A 20,588-nucleotide genomic window follows, 5' to 3' on the forward strand; every position below is an offset into this window, starting at 1 on the left:
TTTCTCTGCATTAGGGTGTGGTGCAACGCTGGCTTTTAGCATAAGGACCATAGCTTTAGTTGGGGCATCCACAATTTCCTGATATCTTCAGGAGAGAGGTGGAAACAACATTGCTTAAGTGAAACTGTGTAAACTGTGGGTGGGTCTACAGATCAGGATATGGATAAATGTACTAATCTGCATGTGGGGTGTTGTTTTGTTTTGTTTTTAGGGAAACCTGAGAAAAACATGCTTGATCCCCAACCAAATAAATCACCATAGCATGATATCCTGATCAATATTTAGAGGAGGAGATGAAAATCCTCCAATGGAAAGTATTTTGCCATCAGTAAGCCTGAGCCTCTGGCTTCATGTCTTTTAAACCACACTGGCTTTCCAGGGCCACCCCCAAGCAGGAATGACCCACTTGTTCTTCCTGAACACAGTGACACAAGGGGCTCAGTCTACTGGCTTCTCTTCTAGGTGGACCCCACCACCCACTTTATCCTTAGGGACATGTCTCTACCAAGACTGGCTACAGAGTAGATAAAATCCCCCGAGCTCTCTTCCCAGTTCATCCCTAACATGACAACTCAAGTCCTGCTAGTCACGTGGGCAAACAGACAGTGGAAAGGTATGGGGTGAGGGGAATCACAAAGCTTCAGAAACCTCACAAGGATGTAGTAGCATGAGGTTTGAGGCTGGACCAACTTTGGTTCAAATCCCAGCCAGATTTGGTCACTTCTCAGCTAGGTGACCCTTGTAAAATCAATAAACCTGTTGGAGGCTCAGTGATTTCATCCACGCAGTGGGGATGGGGCAGGGATGATGATGAGCTACCACTTGCTGAGGACCTGTCAGGGGCCAGGCACTGTGCTGCCAGTGTCTTCTCTGTTTTCTGCTTTTCTTTAATCCCTCAATATCTCTAGATTCCTGGGAAAACTACATTCAACCACATTTTGTATTTACAGGATTGAGCGCAGTACTTAGAAATCAATAAGTGCTCAATAAATGTCTTTTGCAGAAAAAAGAATTTCCTACAGTGTGAGCTGTGGTCTTAGGCCTGACTCCCTTACTGAAATGGTCGCTATATTGGCCAGAGGCTGCTCCCTAAACGGCCCTCTTGCTGACACCCTCAGTGCGAGCAAAACTGAAGCAATGATCCAGGTGGGATGATGAGTCCTCTTTTCTCACATAAGCTTATCATGTTCTTTCCTTTCTCTGAACTCCATAAAACTTATGTAGTTCCTAAAATTTATATGGCAAAAATATATTTTATCCCCAGCTAGATTATATAAACTCATTAGCAGTGCATCCCATATTCTTTAAAACATGGCGCATATACAAAAGGGTTAATAGATAAGACTTCCAGCCAAACACAATTGGTTTACTCAGTTTTCCACTGAGGGAAACCTAACAATCTTTTTGGTCTCCTTTAAGGTCTTTCACAATTTTTCCCTGTGCTGGCTCTGCTAGGGAGTCCCTAAGCCTGAATGGATCAATATCTGGGTACCCCTGTGGTCCGTTCTCAGCATGTTTGCAGTTTTCCCACAGTACTCAGCGCAGCGCCAGGCACATAACGCCTAGCGACCACATACACTGCACGGACTGACTTAAAACAATATGCAGATATTCCTGCACATTCACAAGGCGTACCTCGGATAGTTAGTGCAATACTGGGTGTAAATGTGGAACTCTTCGCTCTGCAAGGAAACAAAAGAAATTTTATGGGCAAAAAAAGCAGAGACAACAACAATCAATTACAAAGAAAAGATATATCATTCATACCTTTAAATTTGTTCCTGTAACCACACTGGCCTGTCTCCTGAGCCCCTGTGGCAATCATCCATGCCTTTTTATCTACCTTGGGCTACACCTAGAATCCACGTGCACTTGAACTCATCTGAGTTCATTAAACACTTATTGAGCATCCGCTGTGTTAGCTGAATCTGAAGGCAAATAGGAAGAGGAAGACAGTAGGGTTTCTGCCCCCAGATGCTCGTGGTCCTCTGGGGGATTTGCAGTGTGAGAGAGAAATATAGGTAGATAATTTAAATATCATGTGGTCAGAACATGTTGGAGGCATGTGCAGGGCACAAGAAAGCCGCTGCACACTTTCAAGCCCTGTGTGTGCAGTTCTCTCCGCCCACTGTCTTTCCCACCTTTTTCATCGGATAGCTACTAGGCACCACTTGACATTGAACTGAGGCTTTATTTCCTCTAAGGGGACTTCCTGAGTCCTTGGGCCGGACCCACTGCTCCTACTTGGGACCTCACAACACCCAATACCAGCCCATCTCGCAGCATTTGCCGAACGATAATGACATTTTCTGCATGTCTGTCTGTCTCCCACTCTACGCTGTGAGTTCCTGCAACAGGGGGCCCTACTGTGTTCATCTGGCACATAATGTCTGTTGAACTACTGAATCCCCACCTCTCATATGAAGCTGAAAATTTTTTGAGAGCAGGATCCAAGTCTACTCACCTATGTGCGTCCAGCCTGGCAGCAATTCCTCAAATGCTTAAATATTTGGCTAACTAATGGGGGCTTCTTGCCTTTTGCTGTGATCATATTCCAGGTTCCCTCATCAACAAATTCTAGACATAATATCATTTCACTTATACAAAAAAAAAAAAACCTAGGGGCAGGACGGGAATCAAGACGCAGACCAACTAGAGAATGGACTTGAGGACACGGGGAGGGGGAAGGGTGAGCTGGGACAAAGTGAGAGAGTGGCATGGACATACAGACACTACCAAATGTAAAATAGATAGCTAGTGGGAAGCAGCTGCATAGCACAGGGAGATCAGCTCAGTACTTTGTGTCCACCTAGAGGGGTGGGATAGGGAGGGTGGGAGGGAGAACAAGAGGGAGGAGATATGGGGATATATGTATATGTATAGCTGATTTACTTTGTTATAAAGCAGAAACTAACACACTATTGTAAAGCAATTATACTCCAATAAAGATGTTTTAAAAAAAAAAAGTATATATCTTTAATAGGAGGACTTTTAAAAAGAAGCATCACCGCAATGTTATTATCATATTTACATAATTCCATGGGAAGGACTGCGAGGTTGGGATTAGCAGATGCAAACTATTACATCATATACGATAGACAAACAAAAAGGTCCTGCTGTAGAGCACAGGGAACTAAATACTCAATATCCTGTGATAAACCATAATGGAAAAGAATATGAAAAGAACAGATATATGTATAACTGAGTCACTTTGCTGTACAGCAGAAATTAAACACAACATTGCAAATCAACTAAACTTCAATAAAATGTAAAATAAATAAAGAAGTAATTCCATACTATCATGAGGGTTTGTCATCAGTATTCCTATTTCCTATTTTCTTTTTTTTAAATTATAGTTTGCTGTTTGCTTTGGAATCCAAATAACACCCACACACAGCAACTTGATACTGTTGATATCTCTTAAGTCCCTTCTAATCTATAAATTCCCCCTCTTATTTTCCCCTTGCAATTAAGTTGAAGAAAAACCAGATGGTTTGTCCTGCAGAGTCTCCCACAGTCTCAGTTTTGCTGATCACATCCCTATGGCTTCCTTTACTGTGTTCCCCTGTCCTCCACACTCTTTGTGGTTTAGGAGAGGTTTGATCAGATTTAGGTTTCATAATTTGGCCCGAGTACATCACAGGTTAGACTATACTTAAATCAGGAGGCATATGATGTCTGGTTCTCTCTTTCTGTGATGTTAATAACTATTGGTGGGCTTCCCTGATGGTGCAGTAGTTAAGAGTCCGCCTGCCAATGCAGGGGACACGGGTTCGAGCCCTGGTCCAGGAGGATCCCACATGCTGCAGAGCAACTGAGCCCGTGCACCACAACTACTGAGCCTGCGTTTTAGAGCCCGCGAGCCACAACTACTGAGCCTGCGTGCCACAACTACTGAAGCCTACGTGCCTAGAGCCCATACTCTGCAATGAGAAACCACCACAATGAGAAGCCCGCATGCCACAACGAAGAGTAGCCCCCGCTCGCCGCAACAGAGAAAGCCTGAGCGCAACAACGAAGACCCAACGCAGCCAAAAATAAATAAATAAAATAAATTTATAAAAAAAAATAACCATTGGTAATTATTGCCTAGATCTGTTAATTCATAAGGGGTTACAACACGGTGATATTTCTATTCTACTATTCTGTCTTCATTTATTAGCCAAAATCTTTCCAAAAAAGGAACTGCCTTAGACTGGTTACCCTGCAGTTTGTGGTTTGTATGGGAAAGGCAGGATAAATACTTGATTCTTTTCCTTGATTTTAAGAATAATGCATCGGTTCTCTAACATCCTGCAAAGGGCTTGGGGTTTTTTTTTTTTTTATATATATCACTGTGATTTTATGAATATAAACATATTTCATGATTTTCAGTTGTTTTCAGTTAGTTATCTTTACTGATGCTCAAATGATCCCATCTTTGCCCAGTAGGAGCCTCTTCTTGAGTATTCGTGACCTACAGCCTCCAGTAGCTTCCTTGTTTCCTGATGTGACAAGATGTTCCAGACCATCTTATATATTTACTTCCCTACACTCATTCTTCACAGAGCCCTGATTCCTTTAGGTAGGAAGTAGTATGTGGAAACCACAATCTGAGTTTTAGGGATGCTCTTACTACTAGGTTAATTATTATTCCTAGGTCTTTTCAGTGGACAAAGCTAGGAATATGGTGTTTTTTTAAAGCTAAAATACATGCTTAGTTCATACTAATTCTTGTAATTCAGATTCAGGACTACAGTGTTTTTAATTAGCCTCATTCTTACTCTGTATTTTCTTTCTCTTACCAATTCCAGTTCTCAGTGACACAAATGTAAATATTCATTTGCTTTATCCCACAATATACACAATAATTCCAGAATAACAATACCAACACCATTATATATGATATCATTACTGAAAACAGTTAAGGATGTATTTGTTGTATTTTGTCCACAGCATATTTTTCAATTGACTGGAATTTCCTCTGTGTGGTCATGCCACAAACTGGATATGCAATTAGACTCATTGTTTCATTTTGCTTTCAATTAAAAAAAAATTTTTTTTAATTTATTTTATTTTATTTTTATTTTTAATTTAATTTAATTTTTTTAACATCTTTATTGGAGTATAATTGCTTTACAATGGTGTGTTAGTTTCTGCTTTAAAACAAAGTGAATCAGCTATACATATACATATCTCCCCATATCTCTTCCCTCTTGCGACTCCCTCCCTCCCTCCCACCCTCCCACCCTCCCTATCCCACCCCTCTAGGTGGTCACAAAGTACCGAGCTGATCTCCCTGTGCTTTGAAGACTGTTTTAAACTTTAACTTTGGTTTATAACTATGTAAAATAGATATATGGTTTCAAAGTCAACTCTCCAAGGAAATGTACATTTAAAGAAGTCTGGCTTCTAATCTTTCCCATTCTAGACTATTCCCTCCCTTCCCCATCAGGAACCAACTTTTAATCTTACAGTTTATCCTTTTTAATTTTTTTTTAAACATACACATTTAAATATAAGTATAACCTCCCCCATTTCTGAATAAATAAAAACAAGCTATGCCAGTGATTCTCAAACTTGAGTATTAGAATTACCTCGAGGGCTTATTAAAACACAGATTACTGGGCTGCACTCCCAGAGTTTCTGCTTTAGTAGGTTTGGGTGGGGCCCGAGAATTTGCTTTCTAACAAGCTCCTGTATGATGCTGTATACTCACTATATTTTTGGAATAGATTTCTGGAAGTAGGATTGCTAGAATAAAGGGTGAATTCAGATGTAATTTGGCTAGATATAGCCAAATTCTCCTCCACAGGGTCTATTTTGTTTTCCCACAATTACAGGAGCGTCTGTTTCCCCATGGCCTTGCCAACCTAGTATGCTGCCAAAATTTTAAGCATAGTATTTAAAAAAAAATCTAAATTAATTGCCAAATCCAAAAAGTTAGAAGATAAAAATATCCTGATTTCTGGCTTCTCTTGAAAAAGTATTAGATCCACTGGCCCTGGGCCTACAGTTTCAGGTAACATTTCTGTCCCTGAGACATAAGTACCTCAATGGCTCTGGCCTCCACCTGGGCCCATTCATGCATTGTGTTCACCTGTTTAGCTCCTGAAGGCACTGGAGTGTCCCGCCCCGGCTCCAGCAATAAGAAGGGCAAAGCGATTTGCCCAAGGTCTTCTAGGAAATTAACACCAAGCTAGAGCCTTTCCCTGCTTTTGCTCACAGCCTTTCAGTTTCTTGCTTCTTTCCTGCCTCCTGCCGCACTCAGCCTGGGATCGAACAATTAGCAGGCCGATTTCCTCAAATTTAAGGACTTTTAGGATCACATGGAATACCAAACTTAAACACGACGGCCTCAATGAAAACATATTTAAACTACATCATCTATGTGACCTACACACACCTACCCTAATAAAGCCTCAAGGCTTCTGCACAACTGAATTTCTGTGCATTTTGTGACATCATGGCTCTATTCCTACCTTAGACAGTTTTGATTTAAATCAGTGACATATTCTTAATATAGAAGCAAATGCATATTGGATCTTAGATTTATAAGCTCTGTGGACAATTCAAATAATGGCTTTACACAAAAGTCAATAACTCCTAGTTAGTTAATTCCCTAAACACCTATTTCTTATGATATATGCACACAAGTCCTTTTCAGAAGTATTTAGGGAGAAAGAAGGCAATGATACAAAAAAAATTATACAAAAATAGATATTTTCTTCTATTTTCTTCTGGTTATTCAACTCTTTCAAGTTGCAATTGGAGATGATGTCAAAATGAGACATTTAATTATGAAAGAACCAAAACACGATAGGCATGGCTGGCCAATTGAACACACAGGGGATCTGAATGTTTATTGAATGAATAACCAGAGTATAGAAATCTGTATGATTTTAGGGTTTCTTCTGCCATAAGGTCAATTTCTCCCCACCCCACCTCTCTCCTTTTCACACACACACACACACACACACACTCACTGATTCCTGAGTACTATTCACAGGCCACTATGAGAAAGGCTTACTATGTAAATAGCATAGGGGTAAGGTGACACTGACTTGAATGCACTCCAGTTACACCAATGTCTGATACCAGCACTTTCTTGAGGATAATTTCAGTAAGCGGTAGTGGTGCCTGGCACTGGAGAGAGAAAGGCTCCAGTGGGGAGGTGGCCGTGCATCAGGGGAGAGGAGGAGGTTAAGGGGAGGTCGGGTCTCTGAAGACAAACTTCGTCTCCCTCCTAAATTCCGCCCAGGGCCAGCCTGGCTGACAGTCAAGATGAGGGATGGAAATGAGAGTGGAGGTGAAGGCAGGAAACCAAGGAAACCTGTTCCAGGTGTTTCCAGAGTCCTAAGAGCGGAGAAACGCTCAGCTGGGAGAGAGCTGGGTCTGCCTGGTAAGGACTTTTCCTGTCCCTCTCGAGAATGGCTTCAATAGCAACAGCGCCTGTTGTTCTTCTATGGGCAGCAGCAGATAAGAAGTACTGTATTCTCCTCTGGCTGTCGCCTCTCCATACCACAAAAGCAAGGTCAAAGATGACTCTCTGTGGAAGCCCCAGTGACTCAGATAAAAGCAGAGGGCAGCCGCCAGCTTTACCTCTTTCATTAACGGCCTCTCGATTAAAGCAATTTTCCATTCCTCCCCAGAGGCGAGCAGCTGGCTGTGTGTCGGAAGTGTAACATCTTCCAAATTTCAGGGCGCTGAGTAAGAAGCAGGCTGTGCCAGACCCCACGCTCCCTCGCGATTCCCGGCTCACACACGAGAGCATGTAGCGCTATAATCAGTCTTCTAATTAAACTTGGCAACATCACAACGAGAAATCAGATTTGGGAGCTGGCAACCTGGCACACAAACAAACTTTTATGTGAATAATTAGGCCAGAGCTAAGCGTACGCTGGACCAGCTTTAATCAACGTGTGATTACAGTTAGCAGTAAAAGCCCCAATGTTTCCAAAAGCTTCTATGTTGTTTATGTGCTGTGGTGATTGTAACACAGCTTCTTTGATATACTCAGCATATCTTTCTACCCATTTCTTCCTCTTTCGTTTTCCTTCTCTTTTCCAAATTCCTACCCTGCAGGAGAATTCACTATAACACAGGCCGCTTGTGAAAAGAATTGTGTGTGTAAGTGTGTGGGCACGAACACTCGCACCCACAAAGTCAGGAGTGTTTTATATACAAGCCCATCAACTGCCTTTAAGGAACCACACTTGAGTAGAACCTAGAGTGTTATGTTTGGATTCAAAACCATTGGATCATCAGAAATGACCCCGTGGAACAACCCCGGAGCCCAGCCAGGCTGGGAGGACATCTCCAAGTTCACCCTGGACTCCAGGATTCTGAATGAGGTGCTAACTCTGGGCTGACCCCAAAGCACTGTCATGAACTTTGCTTCAACCCTTGTATATTTGAAACCACAACTGCAAAAATCCTACGAAGTTTTACTGCAAAAACAATTTCTGCTAGAGGTTTTCTAAACAAAAGCTGTTGATTTTTTAAGAGAAACGTAAGATTCTATATACAGTAGGTATCGTGTCGAGAAAGTAATGTTGTCAAGCAGGGGTCCCCAATCCCTGGGCTGCAGGGCAGTACCAGTCTGTGGCCTGTTAGGAACCCGGCCACACAGCAGGAGGTGAGTGGCGGGAGAGCGAGTGAAGCTTCATCTGCCACTCCCCATCGCTCCCCATCACTCGCATTACCGCCTGAAACATCCCCCCTCCAAACCCCGCGGAAAAACTGTCTTCCATGAAACGGGTTCCTCGTGCCAAAAAGGTTGGGGACTGTTGTTGTAAAGGATTCCCTTGTAAGTTTCAGAATTCTCTCTCTTATCTGGGTACAGAATATAAACTGTCATTTAAGCTTTAAAATTCAAATCCTTTCCTTGTGTTTTTCTAAACCATCAGTGCAACTTAAGAAAAATGTAGGAAAATTAGAGTGCATTTTTAAGATGCAGGAGATTAATTTGCTCTCTTTATCCCCCTAATGACTAGGCTAGTGCCATATATATATAAATACTATTTATATTCTAACAGATTTTTGTAACTGGCTTAGTGGTATTGTATATGTATTTATTTTTCTAACATTTCTCTAATCTGGACTCTCCTCTTCCCAAGATTAAAGTTTTTCCTAGGAAAGATATGTAACATCATTTAGCTACTATACAAGTTCTAGGACAACTACTAAGTTATTAGCATTTCCTAACTTACTGGGAACTGTGTTTTTTTTTTTTTTTCCTAGCTAGTGGGGAGAAAAAAACCCCTCAGAGTGAGAGAGATTAGTGGTGAACCTCAGCCAATATGGAACACAACGGTCATTTTAACCTTAAAATGAAAACAATGTGTGCTCTGTCTCTGTCTTGGTTGGCTCAGAGAGATGAACCCTGCTTACCTTGGACACAAAGCATTCTGCTATGGCCACAGGATCATTTTCACAGTTTTCCAAGTCTTGCAGAAGTTCACTAATAAAAAAATAAAAGCCAGAATGTATTAGGTTGTGGTCTGAGAGTTGAGGACATTTTAAATAACTTAGAAGTTTAAACATTTATATGGCATTTACAAGGAATCATATTTAATTGGATAACTGAGGACCTCTTGTCATTAAATCCAAGGCTTAGATAAGGGACTTGCCCAAGGTCGTGGTGGAGCAGGGGTGTAAACACAGGTCTGACCTGTAACTCTCCCACCCAGAGATAAGCCCTACCTAACGGTTTCAGTCTTCTAGAAGTTTGTCCACATCTGTACGCATGCTCACACATACTCACTCATTCATCCAATAGCTTTCCAGGTACCAGATACTGTGCAAAGCACTACGAACAAACACACCAGTGAGCCAAGTGAGATATGGTTCCTGGTCTCTTGGAGCTTGGAATCCACTGGAAGAGTCAGACCTTCAGTGAAAAATCACACTGACAAATATAAAACTATACATGGAGATACTGCTCTAAAGGAAAGATATGCCAGGGGAGGAAATCTCTTTCTTCAGATGAAAATCTATGTTATTTTTAATGATTCATTATTTTAAGTAACTAACTGCATAATATTTCATCGTGTGGACGTAGCATCGTTAATTTAACTGATCTCCCATGGCTGGATACAATTCTATAAATGGGATTGCTGGGTCATCAGGCATTCTCAGTTTAAATGTTAACACATTTCCAAATTGCATTCCATATAACTTGGATTGATATGTACTCTGATAAGTGTTTATTTTAATTAGTTGGGAATTACATATTTAATAAAAGGTTAAACAGTTCTACAGGAATTATGATAAAAATAGTTCTATAGGGCTTCCCTGGTGGCGCAGTGGTTGAGAGTCTGCCTGCCAATGCAGGGGACACAGGTTCGAGCCCTGGTCTGGGAAGATCCGACGTGCCGCGGAGCAGCTGGGCCCGTGAGCCACAATTACTGAGCCTGCGCGTCTGGAGCCTGTGCTCCGCAACAAGAGAGGCCGCGATAGTGAGAGGCCCGCGCACCGTGATGAAGAGTGGCCCCCGCTTGCCACAACTAGAGAAAGCCCTCGCACAGAAACGAAGACCCAACAGAGCCATAAATAAATAAATAAATACTTAAAAAAAAAAAAGTTCTACACTTTCTTGCTTTTTGTTTCCCATTCTCGACTACCACTCCCAAGAAACACTTTCAACTCCTAGCTGTTTCTGCTGTATGTACCCCTGTTTCCAAACATGCTGGTAATGCATTTTCATTCTTTTTCAGTTTTAGATATTTACTCCATAATTTCCCCAGCTTCCTTTCCTCCCATCTTCTCAACAAGCTCTGTTATGAAATTTAATTAGATTAAAAGTCAGAGTTTACACTTTATTATTTTTTTTAATATTTAATTTATTTGGTTGCACTGGGTCTTGGTTGCAGCAGGCATGCTCCTTAGTTGAGGCCAGTGGGCTCCTTGGTTGTGGCATGTGAACTCCTGGTTGTGGCATGCATGGGGGATCTAGTTCCCTGACCAGGGATCGAACCCGGGCCCCCTGCACTGGGAGTGCGGAGTCCTAACCACTGCGCAACCAGGGAAGTCCCCAGAGTTTACACTTTAAAGGCTATGTAAATATTATTCTCAGCTGAGCCTTGGAGTGTACCATAACTACATTTCCTTTCTTGTACAACCATGTTTTCCCTGGAGTTAAAATGCTTTTTTTTTTTTTTTTGCTTTGTTTTCAAAATACACTCCACTAATTTACCTTCCAACTTTGCACTAGAAGTATAACCCTGGTCTCACCGAGTTCAAACATCAGATCATCTCTGGGCTGTGTTCTTTCTTGGTGACCTCCCTCCTAGAGCTGTCTGTCCTTCCACTCCCACCTGGACAGGTGCTCTCCAGGCCTGCTGGGTCCTCTCTTCAACACCACCCTGATGGTGCCCTTCCCTAGCTCTCATGTTGGATGCCTTGTTTCTTAGATACCATTTAAGCCATTTTGTCTCCTTTGGGAGATTCTACTACTCCAGTAGGGGTGACAGGCAGTACATTTTCTGAGACTCTTCCTGTTTCAAAATGTTCTCCCTTCACACTTGGCTGATAATATCGATGGATATAGAATTCTTGGTTGGAAGTTATTTTCCCTCAGTTTTCAGGGAGCTATATGCTGCCTTATGGATTCTAATGTTGCTATTGAGAAGTCCAATATCATTCTGATCCGCGATCCAGGTTCCATGTGACCTGTTTTTCAATTCTGGAGGTTTTTGGCGTTTTCTGTTTGTTAATATGGTTCTGAAATGCTGTGATGGTTGGTTTTGAGGTGGGTTTTTTTTCATACACAGAGCCAATTTGGATATCTGGGAAATGTTCTTGAGTGTCAGTTCTCAAAATGACCCCTGGGTTCTTGAGATCCCTTCAGGAAGTCCATAAGGTCAATATTTTTATAAAAATACTTTGACACTGTTAGATTTTTTACTTTCATTCTCTTGTGAGAGTACACTGGCCTTTCCAGAGGCCACGTGACCTGTGATATCACAGATGGAAAGTAGAAGCAGATATGAGAATCCAGCTGTCTTCTAGTAAGTCAAACAGTAAAGAGATTTGTAAAAATGTAAAACAATTCCAACACACACAAAAATGTTAGTGGGAAGAGTAGTAAAGTTTTCTAGAAATTTGTGGATTTATTATTATTATTGAATACATTCATATCTCTTTTTTTTAAAAAATAAATTTATTTATTTATTTTTTGGCTGTGTTGGGTCTTCGCTGCTGCCCACGGGCTTTCTCTAGTTGTCGTGAGCAGGGGCTACTCTTCGTTGAGGTGTGCGGGCTTCTCATTGTGGTGGCTTCTCTTGTTGCAGAGCACAGGCTCTAGGCGCGTGGGTTTCAGTAGTTGTGGCACACGGGCTCAGTAGTTGTGGCTCGTGGGCTCTAGAGCACAGGCTCAGTAGTTGTGGCACACGGGCTTAGTTGCTCCGTGGCATGTGGGATCTTCCCGGACCAGGGCTTGAACCCGTGTCCCCTGCATTGGCAGGCGGATTCTCAACCACTGAGCCACCAGGGAAGTCCCCACTGATATCTTAATAGTTTCTCAGTTTTAATTTCTGTCATGGTAAATGAAACATCATAAATCATAAACAAAAAAGCTTTTTGGGCACTTAGTAATTTTTAAGCATGTACAGATCCTGGGACCAAAAAGCTAGGGAAACTCTGTTCTTGAATTATGGCTTTAATACTCCCTCCCCTCCATTAGATTAGACACTTTAATCTTTCTCATTCTTCCTCTCCTATTTTCCAACTTCTTGTTTATCGTTCTTTTTTCTGAGAGACTTCATCTTTATTTTCTATCCCTTCTACTGAATTTTTTCATTTCTACTATCTGACTTTTAATTTCAAAGTGTGGGTGTGTGTGTTTACATGCTCTTTGGATGCTTCTTATGTTTCTATTCTTATTTTATGGGTGTGAAAAATCTTCTCTTATTTCCAAGCAGATGGTGATGTTGATGATGATGATTTTGGACTTATCTTTCCTGCTCTGTGTTTTTTGCTCAACTACCTTTCCTCTGATCATTTGGGCTTCTGTTGTTCTTGTTAGAGGTTCTCCTCAAATACCTGAGAATCTTCATTTATCCTTTCCTGTTTGAGGGTGAGACACCACAATGCCGACCATAAACTCTGCACAGAAGTGGAGCTTTGCGTAGGGTGCTCCTTACTCAGGGCAGTGGTTCTCAAACATTTTGGGGTCAAGACCTGTTTACCTCTTAAAAATTCTTTATGTGGATTATATCAACACTTATTAGAAATTAAGACTGCTATATAATTTTAAAAAGATCAATTCAGGGCTTCCCTGGTGGCGCAGTGGTTGAGAATCTGCCTGCCAATGCAGGGGACACGGGTTCGAGCCCTGGTCTGGGAAGATCCCACATGCCGCGGAACAGCTGGGCGGGCCCGTGAGCCACAATTACTGAGCCTGCGCGTCTGGAGCCTGTGCTCCGCAACAAGAGAGGCCGCGACGGTGAGAGGCCCGCGCACCGCGATGAAGAGTGGCCCCCGCTTGCCACAACTGGAGAAAGCCCTTGCACAGAAACGAAGACCCAACACAGCCATAAATTAATTAATTAATTAATTAAAAAAAAAAAGATCAATTCATTTAATTATAAATTATAAATTTAGTACATGTTAATACAAATAACTTTTTGTGAAAAATAGATTTTATAAAACAAAACAAAATTTAATGAGAAGAGCAGCACTGTTTTACATTTTTGCAAATCTCTAATATCTACCTTAATAGAACACAGATGGATGCCCATATCTGCTCTGCGTTCAACAGCCTCACACAAATATGTCATTGGAAAACGGAGGAGTATTTTAATAGCCTTTTAGGTGAGTATGTATATCTTTCTTTGATAAGACACTGAAACTCAACAAATGGTAGTTTCTTAGAGGTTTGTTGGAGTCTGAAACCATTATATACTATATCCTGTTACATTAAAATCCATTGATGCATCTATCTTGTACTTTGAAAGGAACTTTACCAATGCATGATTTCAGAATAGTCCCAATTTCAAACATTCTTTCCTAATATTCCTATAAAAACATACCATCTGTAAGATTATTTTTGTTTTGTTTAAATATAGTTCTGATATTTGTATCAATATCTGTTATAGAAAGATGGGTGTGATTAAATTAAAGGCAGTTGAAATCTAATCATTAGGATCTAAATACTGGATGAAGTAAGAGAAAAGATCAAAGAAAAAGAACAGCCAAGGAAGCAACATATCTGGACCAGTGTTTTCCATTACTGGAGGATGGAGTGCCCTGGATACAGGTTTTGTATCCAGGTCTTTCAATGTAAATCCTCTTTCTGAGCACAGAAGAATTTTGAGCAGAATCCATCATGTTACTTCTCAAGGCTTAACAGAAATACTCCTTGACAGTATTTAACTCCCTGTGTTCTCAATGTTACACTCATCAAGCTACCCTTTGAGCTTTAATTTCATCTCCAGATTGAATCTCCTGGTAGGAGGAAGTGTCTCAGGGGACCCACCCAGGCTCTAGTATGGCTCACCTATAAATGAATGGCCTTCATTGCTCAACAACCAGAGCTGGGAGGGAGCTCAGATACCTTCCAGTCCTACCCTTTAATTTTAAGGTGAGAAAACCATGACTCGTAAAAGGGAGGTGGCTTACCTTAGGTCACACAGCTAATAATTAATGGCACAGCTGGGGTTGGTATCAGGGCTCTTGAATCCCAGTCCCACACTCTATGATAAACACATCTGTTGAAAGATTTGTTTCCTGATTGACTCAAGAAAGCTGAGGGCTAGACTCTGCATCACAGTGTCTTCAACCTGGTACTGCCTACCTGGAAGGCCTTGTGTGAATCACTTGGCCCACTTTCCTTTACAACCCTTTTCTAAAATAATGGAAACAGTGAGGAGGAAGTAGTTGGATTTCTTTCAAGCTCTGTCATCAGAGCAATCATCCTGATACAGTTGGCCAACCACCCTGTTTGTTCTCCATTCAACATAGTAATTACTGAAAGCCTTGTGTGTCAGGCACTGCTATAGGCACTGAGGTGATGGGGTAAAGAACATGGACAAAGGCTCTGTCCTATGGTGTTTATGTTCTGATCAGGAGTGGTAAGTGTTAATAACTGAAGAAATAAACAACACAATATCAAACAAAAGACAACAAATGTTGGCAAGGATGTGAGGAATTGGAACTCTTGTACACTGTTGATAGGAACGCAAAATGGTGCAGCCACTATGGAAAGCAGTATAGAGGTTCTCCAAAAAATTAAAAGTAGAACTACCATACGATCCAGCAATCCAACTTTGGGGTATTTATCTACAAAAATTGAAATCAAAATCTTGAAGAGATATCAGCACTACCATGTTCATTGCAGAAGTAGTCACAATAGCTAAAATGTGGATATAACCTAAATGTCCGTAAATGGATAAAGATGAATAAATAAAGAAAATGTGGTATATATATACGATGAAACATTATTTAGCCTTAAAAAAGAAGAAATTCTGTGACAACGTGGAAGAACCTTGACATTATGCTAAGTGAAATAAACCAGTCACAGAAGGACAAATCGTACATGATTCCACTTATGTGAGAAATCTAAAATAGTCACACTCATAGAATCAGACAGTAGAATGGTGGTTAGCAGGGGTTGGGGGTAAGAGTAAATGAAGGAGTTGCTAATTAACAGGCATAAAGTTTCAGCTAAACAGGTTGAACCTGCTGTACCACGTTGTAGCTAAGTTAACAATAACGTATTGAACACTTAAAAATTTAAGAGGGTAGATCTCATGTTAAGTGCTCTTATTATAATAACATAAAATTTTAAAAAAAGAAAATAAATGAGATTTCATTCTTTTACCAATAGAAACTTACACACCATAGTACAATATTGCTTAATAAGAATGTTTATGTGAAAAAACAGTAAAGTATTGGTTTTACTGAAAAACAAGACAAACCCAACAGAATATGATATTGTACTATGTTATGAAGGAAATAAAGAGGACAATGTGGTAGAGAGCAACTGAGGCTGCGTGGTGGTGGAGGAGCATTGGGGCAGTCATGGAATGTTCTCTGAGGAGGTGATATCTGAGTTTGGGGAAGGTTGGAAGAGAAAGTCATTTAAGAAATTGATAGCGAGTCTAAGGACAGAATGAACATGGTGTGTTCTTATGTGAGGTGTAGAAAGGAAGCCACTGGCTGGTGTTTCGTGAACAACGGGGAGTGTGGGAGATACGGAAGATGACTAAACATAAAATAATACACCATGTACTATGGGAACTCAGATGGGGCCATGAAATGTGGGAGATCAGGGACTCCATAAAGACCAGAAACAGACTGTCATTCTAGAGTTACAGCCTAACGGGGTGGGGACTAGGTTTCTCACTGAATCAGTGTAACTAATGAACAAGTTTACAAGTACAGTAGCAGGAAGGAGTGACTCATAGATTGTGTTTTGTACTCAAAGCTAAAATTAGAGTCATTCTACCTTCAGGTTTGGGGTATTTTCCCTTTTCCCAGAGCAACTGTTCCAAATATTTCCTCCTTTTTGAGTAGGATTATGAAAAAGAAAATAAGATTTCTTACTTGAGTTCAAGTCCCTTGTTTGGATGGGCAGTTACAGGAAACACAGTTCTCTTTTACAGAACATATTCCAGGTACGACTTTCTCTGACCATTGATGTGGACTTGAAGTCAGGAATTGTAATACGACCTTGAAGATTCTATTGCCTTACACTGAACAAGATTCAGGAACAGGGCCTCTCCCCTTCCAGTGTGCAATAGACTCTAAGCACCACTTCCTTTTCCCACCCACCCAACTAGGTCAGCTGGCATTTTAACTTGTTTGCATCCACAGAGGCACACGTGCATGAGGGAATAGAAAATGGGGTGAGGTTAATAGTACCAAATGCTCCATTAATTTCACTGATACATTAGCACTGGTCTTGAAAAGTCTACAAGAAGAAAGCCTGCAGGTAAAAATATATTTCTACCATTGTGCAGTAGTTGAAGACATTTTGGTGGTGTGAAAAGGCATTAAAAGAAAAGATAACTGCCCCCACCTTTCCCTGCCTTATTGTTGTATGTATCCCATGATTTGCTTTTCAAATTACATTTCAAAGGAGAAAAAAAGCATGGCCCAAATAATTTTTTTGTCTTAAGACATAAGTTACTTGCTCTGTGATGCTTTTACTAGCCCCTCAGACAAAATTAATTGCTTGTTCCTCAGCGTTCGCAAAGCATTTTGTTCATTCCTTGATTATATGACTTGTTGCCTCTGCTACACAATGATGTCATTCATCTTTATACTACTAGACTTAGCCTGGTGTTTTACACACAGTAGTGACTCAACATAGGTATACTGAATAAAGAGAAAGGGTTGAAGGAAAAAGGAAAATTTTACTCTCATCTTTTGAGGGAGGAAGAGAGCTTACGATTTTAACTTGCTAAAAAATAATTTAAAAATAGAATTCCAGTAGGGAGGAATGGTCTCTGCTTCCTCACTCTTCATCATTAAAGAAAGATTCAAATTATAGTTTGGATAACTCTTCTGTATTCCAAGAGAGGGATGCTGTGTAAAAACAATTGACATCTCTTCTTTCATATGCAGTTAAAAAACCCCCAAGTTTTGGGAGTTTAGGGGCAAGTTAAAATGGGGAAAATGGTTTCTTGGACTAAGCTTGTTTCCTGACCCTTTGGGAATTTCTTCCAGACACCAAACCAGAGTCTTATATTTCCAGGCTGTTAAAGGGATTATGAGAGAAAAATATGGCTATAAAAAAGAAAGCAAAAATGAAATCTCAACTGTATTCCAAAACAGTTCATTTTGGAAGATTTTGTGAAATAACAATTTGAATCTAGTAATATGCCAAAACTGAACAAAGATAGTACAAGGGGGACTTCCCTGGTGGTGCAGTGGTTAAGAATCTGCCTGCCAGTGCAGGGGACATGGGTTCAAGCCCTGGTCCAGGAAGTTCCCACATGCCGCGGAACAACTAAGCCCGCGAGCCACAACTACTGAGCCCACGTGCCACAACTACTGAAGCCCGTGTGCCTAAAGCCCGTGCTTCGCAAGAAGAGAAGCCACTGCAATGAGAAGCCCGCGCACCGCAACAAAGAGTAGCCCCCACTCCCCACAACTAGAGAAAGCTCGCGCACAGCAACAAGGACCCACGCAGCCAAAAATAAATAAATAAATAAATTTAATTTAAAAAAAAGGTAACATAAAAAAAAAGTAACTTAAAAAAAAAAGACAGTACAAGGAAAGAAATTATACACTACTGTCATTTATGAACATACATGAAAAAGTTCTTAAAAAAATACAAATCAAACTCATTATGCATAAATACATGAAACATCATGGCCAGGTAGGGTTTATTCCAGTAGTGTATATATGATTCAAATCAGAAGGCCTATTAATATAATTTGCCACATTATGAATAGAAGAAAAATCATATGCTAATTTTCTTACAGGATGATTATGTATTCAATAAAATTCAATTTTCATTCACAATAAAATCTTAGCAAAATAGAAACAAGTGTCTATCTAAGTCTTGGAACAAACATCATACTTAATGGTAAACAGTTAAAGCATTCCTGCTAATGTCAGAAAAAAGATAAGAATGCCAACATCTAATCAACTTTGTACAGAAAGACGTACCCAAAGCAGTAAGACAAGAAAAAAACATAAGGGGTAGAAGAACTGTAAAGGAAGACAAAAAATTCTCCTCATTTTCAGACACTACTGTCTACACAGAAAATCCAAAAGGATCTATAAACCATTATTAGAACTGATGGGACAGTTTAGAAAGTTAGTTGGATATAGTATCAACATATAAAAATTAAAAGCATTCCTACATGACAATAATGGCTAATTTAAAAATAGAAGAATTATTCTAGTCAAAAATAACATCAAAAAGAATAAATTTTTAAAAGTCACATGTATGAATGTGATGGAGAAACTATAAAACATTATCATAGGGCATTTTAGAAAAGCTTGATTGATGAGATATTTTTACAGATAGGATGACAATATTGCAAAGATGTCAATTCTGCCGAAATTAATCTAAAAATTAAATCGAATTCCAATGAAAGTCCCAACAGAGTTTTTCATGGAACTTGACAAATTAATGCAAAAAAAAAAAAAAATCTCTTGGCAGTGCAAAGAGTTAAGAAATGCTAAGCCATTGTTGAAGAAGAGCAGTGTGGATTTAATTATTAAGACAATGTCGTATGGAGTAAGGATGGACAAAGAGACCAACAAAACAAAACACAGAGCCCAGAAACAGGACCATACATACACATAAACCTCACCTAGGAGGAATGTGGAACTACAAATCGGCACAGAAAGGATGTACTTTTCAGCGTACGGTGATGGGACCATCAGCTAGCCATATGAAAATAAGGATTTGGATTTCCTACCACAAACCATACTTCCATCAATTTTAGTTAGATTAAGGACATAAGTGAAAAGCAAAATTTTAAGACTTTCAGGAAAAATATAGAGTATGTTTATGAACTGAGAGTAGGAGGTAATTTTTTAAACAAATACAAAATCCACAGACTATAAATATTATATTTACTTAGAGTAGTCAAACTTATGAATTTTACAACTTCTTTTCAAAGAAACCATAATTAAAGTTAAAAGACAAGTCTCATACTAAGGGAGGATTACAACTCACATAATCCACAACGATCTCCAGGAAGAATTCATCAAGAACTCCTATACAACCCTAAGAAAAAGAAACATCCTGGGACTTCCCTGGTGGCGCAGTGATTAAGACTCCTCACTCCCAATGCAGGGGGCCTGGGTTCTATCCCTGGTCAGGGAACTAGATTCCACAAGCATGCCGCAACTAAGGGTTCGCATGCCACAACTAAGGAGCCCGCCTGCCGCAACTAAGTGCAACCTAATAAATAAATAAATAGGTATAGGTATTTAAAAAAAAAAGAAAAGAAAAAGAAACATCCTGACAGAAAAATGATCAATGGGTATAAACCAGAAATTCACAGAGGAAATCAAAGTGGCCAAAAAAACAAGAAAGGACGCTTAGTCTTAACTGCAATTGGCAAAACGCAAGGTAATGTATCCAATGGAATATTATATCACAGTTAAAATAAGCAAAGTAGAGCTATAAATCTCAAAAGCAACGTTGAGTGAAAAAAACTTCTAAAAGGTTGACACGATTTATGCCATGTTTGAAATAAGTTAAAGCATGCTAAGTATTTTATTTTTTAAAATTTTTATTTGTTTATTTATTTATTTTTGGCTGCGCTGGGTCTTCATTGCTGTGTGCGGGCTTTCTCTAGTTGCAGCGAGCGGGGGCTACTCTTGCTTGCGGTGCACGGGCTTCTCATTGCCGTGGCTACTCTTGTTGTGGAGCACGGGCTGTAGGCACGTGGGCTTCAGTAGTTGTGGCACGTGGGCTCAGGAGTTGTGGCTCACGGGCTCTAGAACGCAGGCTCAGTAGTTGTGGCGCATGGGCTTAGTTGCTCCACGGCATGTGGGATCTTCCCGGACCAGGGATCAAACCCGTGTCCCCTGCATTGGCAGGCGGATTCTTAACCACTGCGCCATCAGGGAAGCCCTGCATTTAAAATAAATACTTACATACATAGTCATGGCAACAAAGATCATACTTGGGACTG

The 20,588-nt window shown here is 40.3% G+C and overlaps 1 protein-coding gene across 6 annotated transcripts in view; it reads right to left on the minus strand.

Moving 5' to 3' along the window:
- PLEKHG1 (pleckstrin homology and RhoGEF domain containing G1) overlaps positions 1-20,588 on the minus strand; it is a 222,393-nt gene that overhangs the window by 36,271 nt on the left and 165,534 nt on the right. For 4 of the 6 annotated variants that reach the window (XM_061207734.1, XM_061207733.1, XM_061207736.1 and 1 more), the window contains 2 exons: positions 9,373-9,442; positions 1,636-1,682 (listed from right to left, as the gene is read on the minus strand). In XM_061207734.1, the coding sequence (XP_061063717.1) occupies positions 1,636-1,682; positions 9,373-9,442 (117 nt within the window). Of the gene's footprint in view, positions 1-1,635; positions 1,683-7,581; positions 7,799-9,372; positions 9,443-20,588 lie in introns of those variants that run through there. The other 2 variants (XM_061207737.1, XM_061207738.1) reach the window with 2 other exon arrangements.

Source organism: Eubalaena glacialis, chromosome 12 (genome assembly GCF_028564815.1).
Source record: "Eubalaena glacialis isolate mEubGla1 chromosome 12, mEubGla1.1.hap2.+ XY, whole genome shotgun sequence".
Classification (NCBI taxonomy): Eukaryota; Metazoa; Chordata; class Mammalia; order Artiodactyla; family Balaenidae; genus Eubalaena; species Eubalaena glacialis.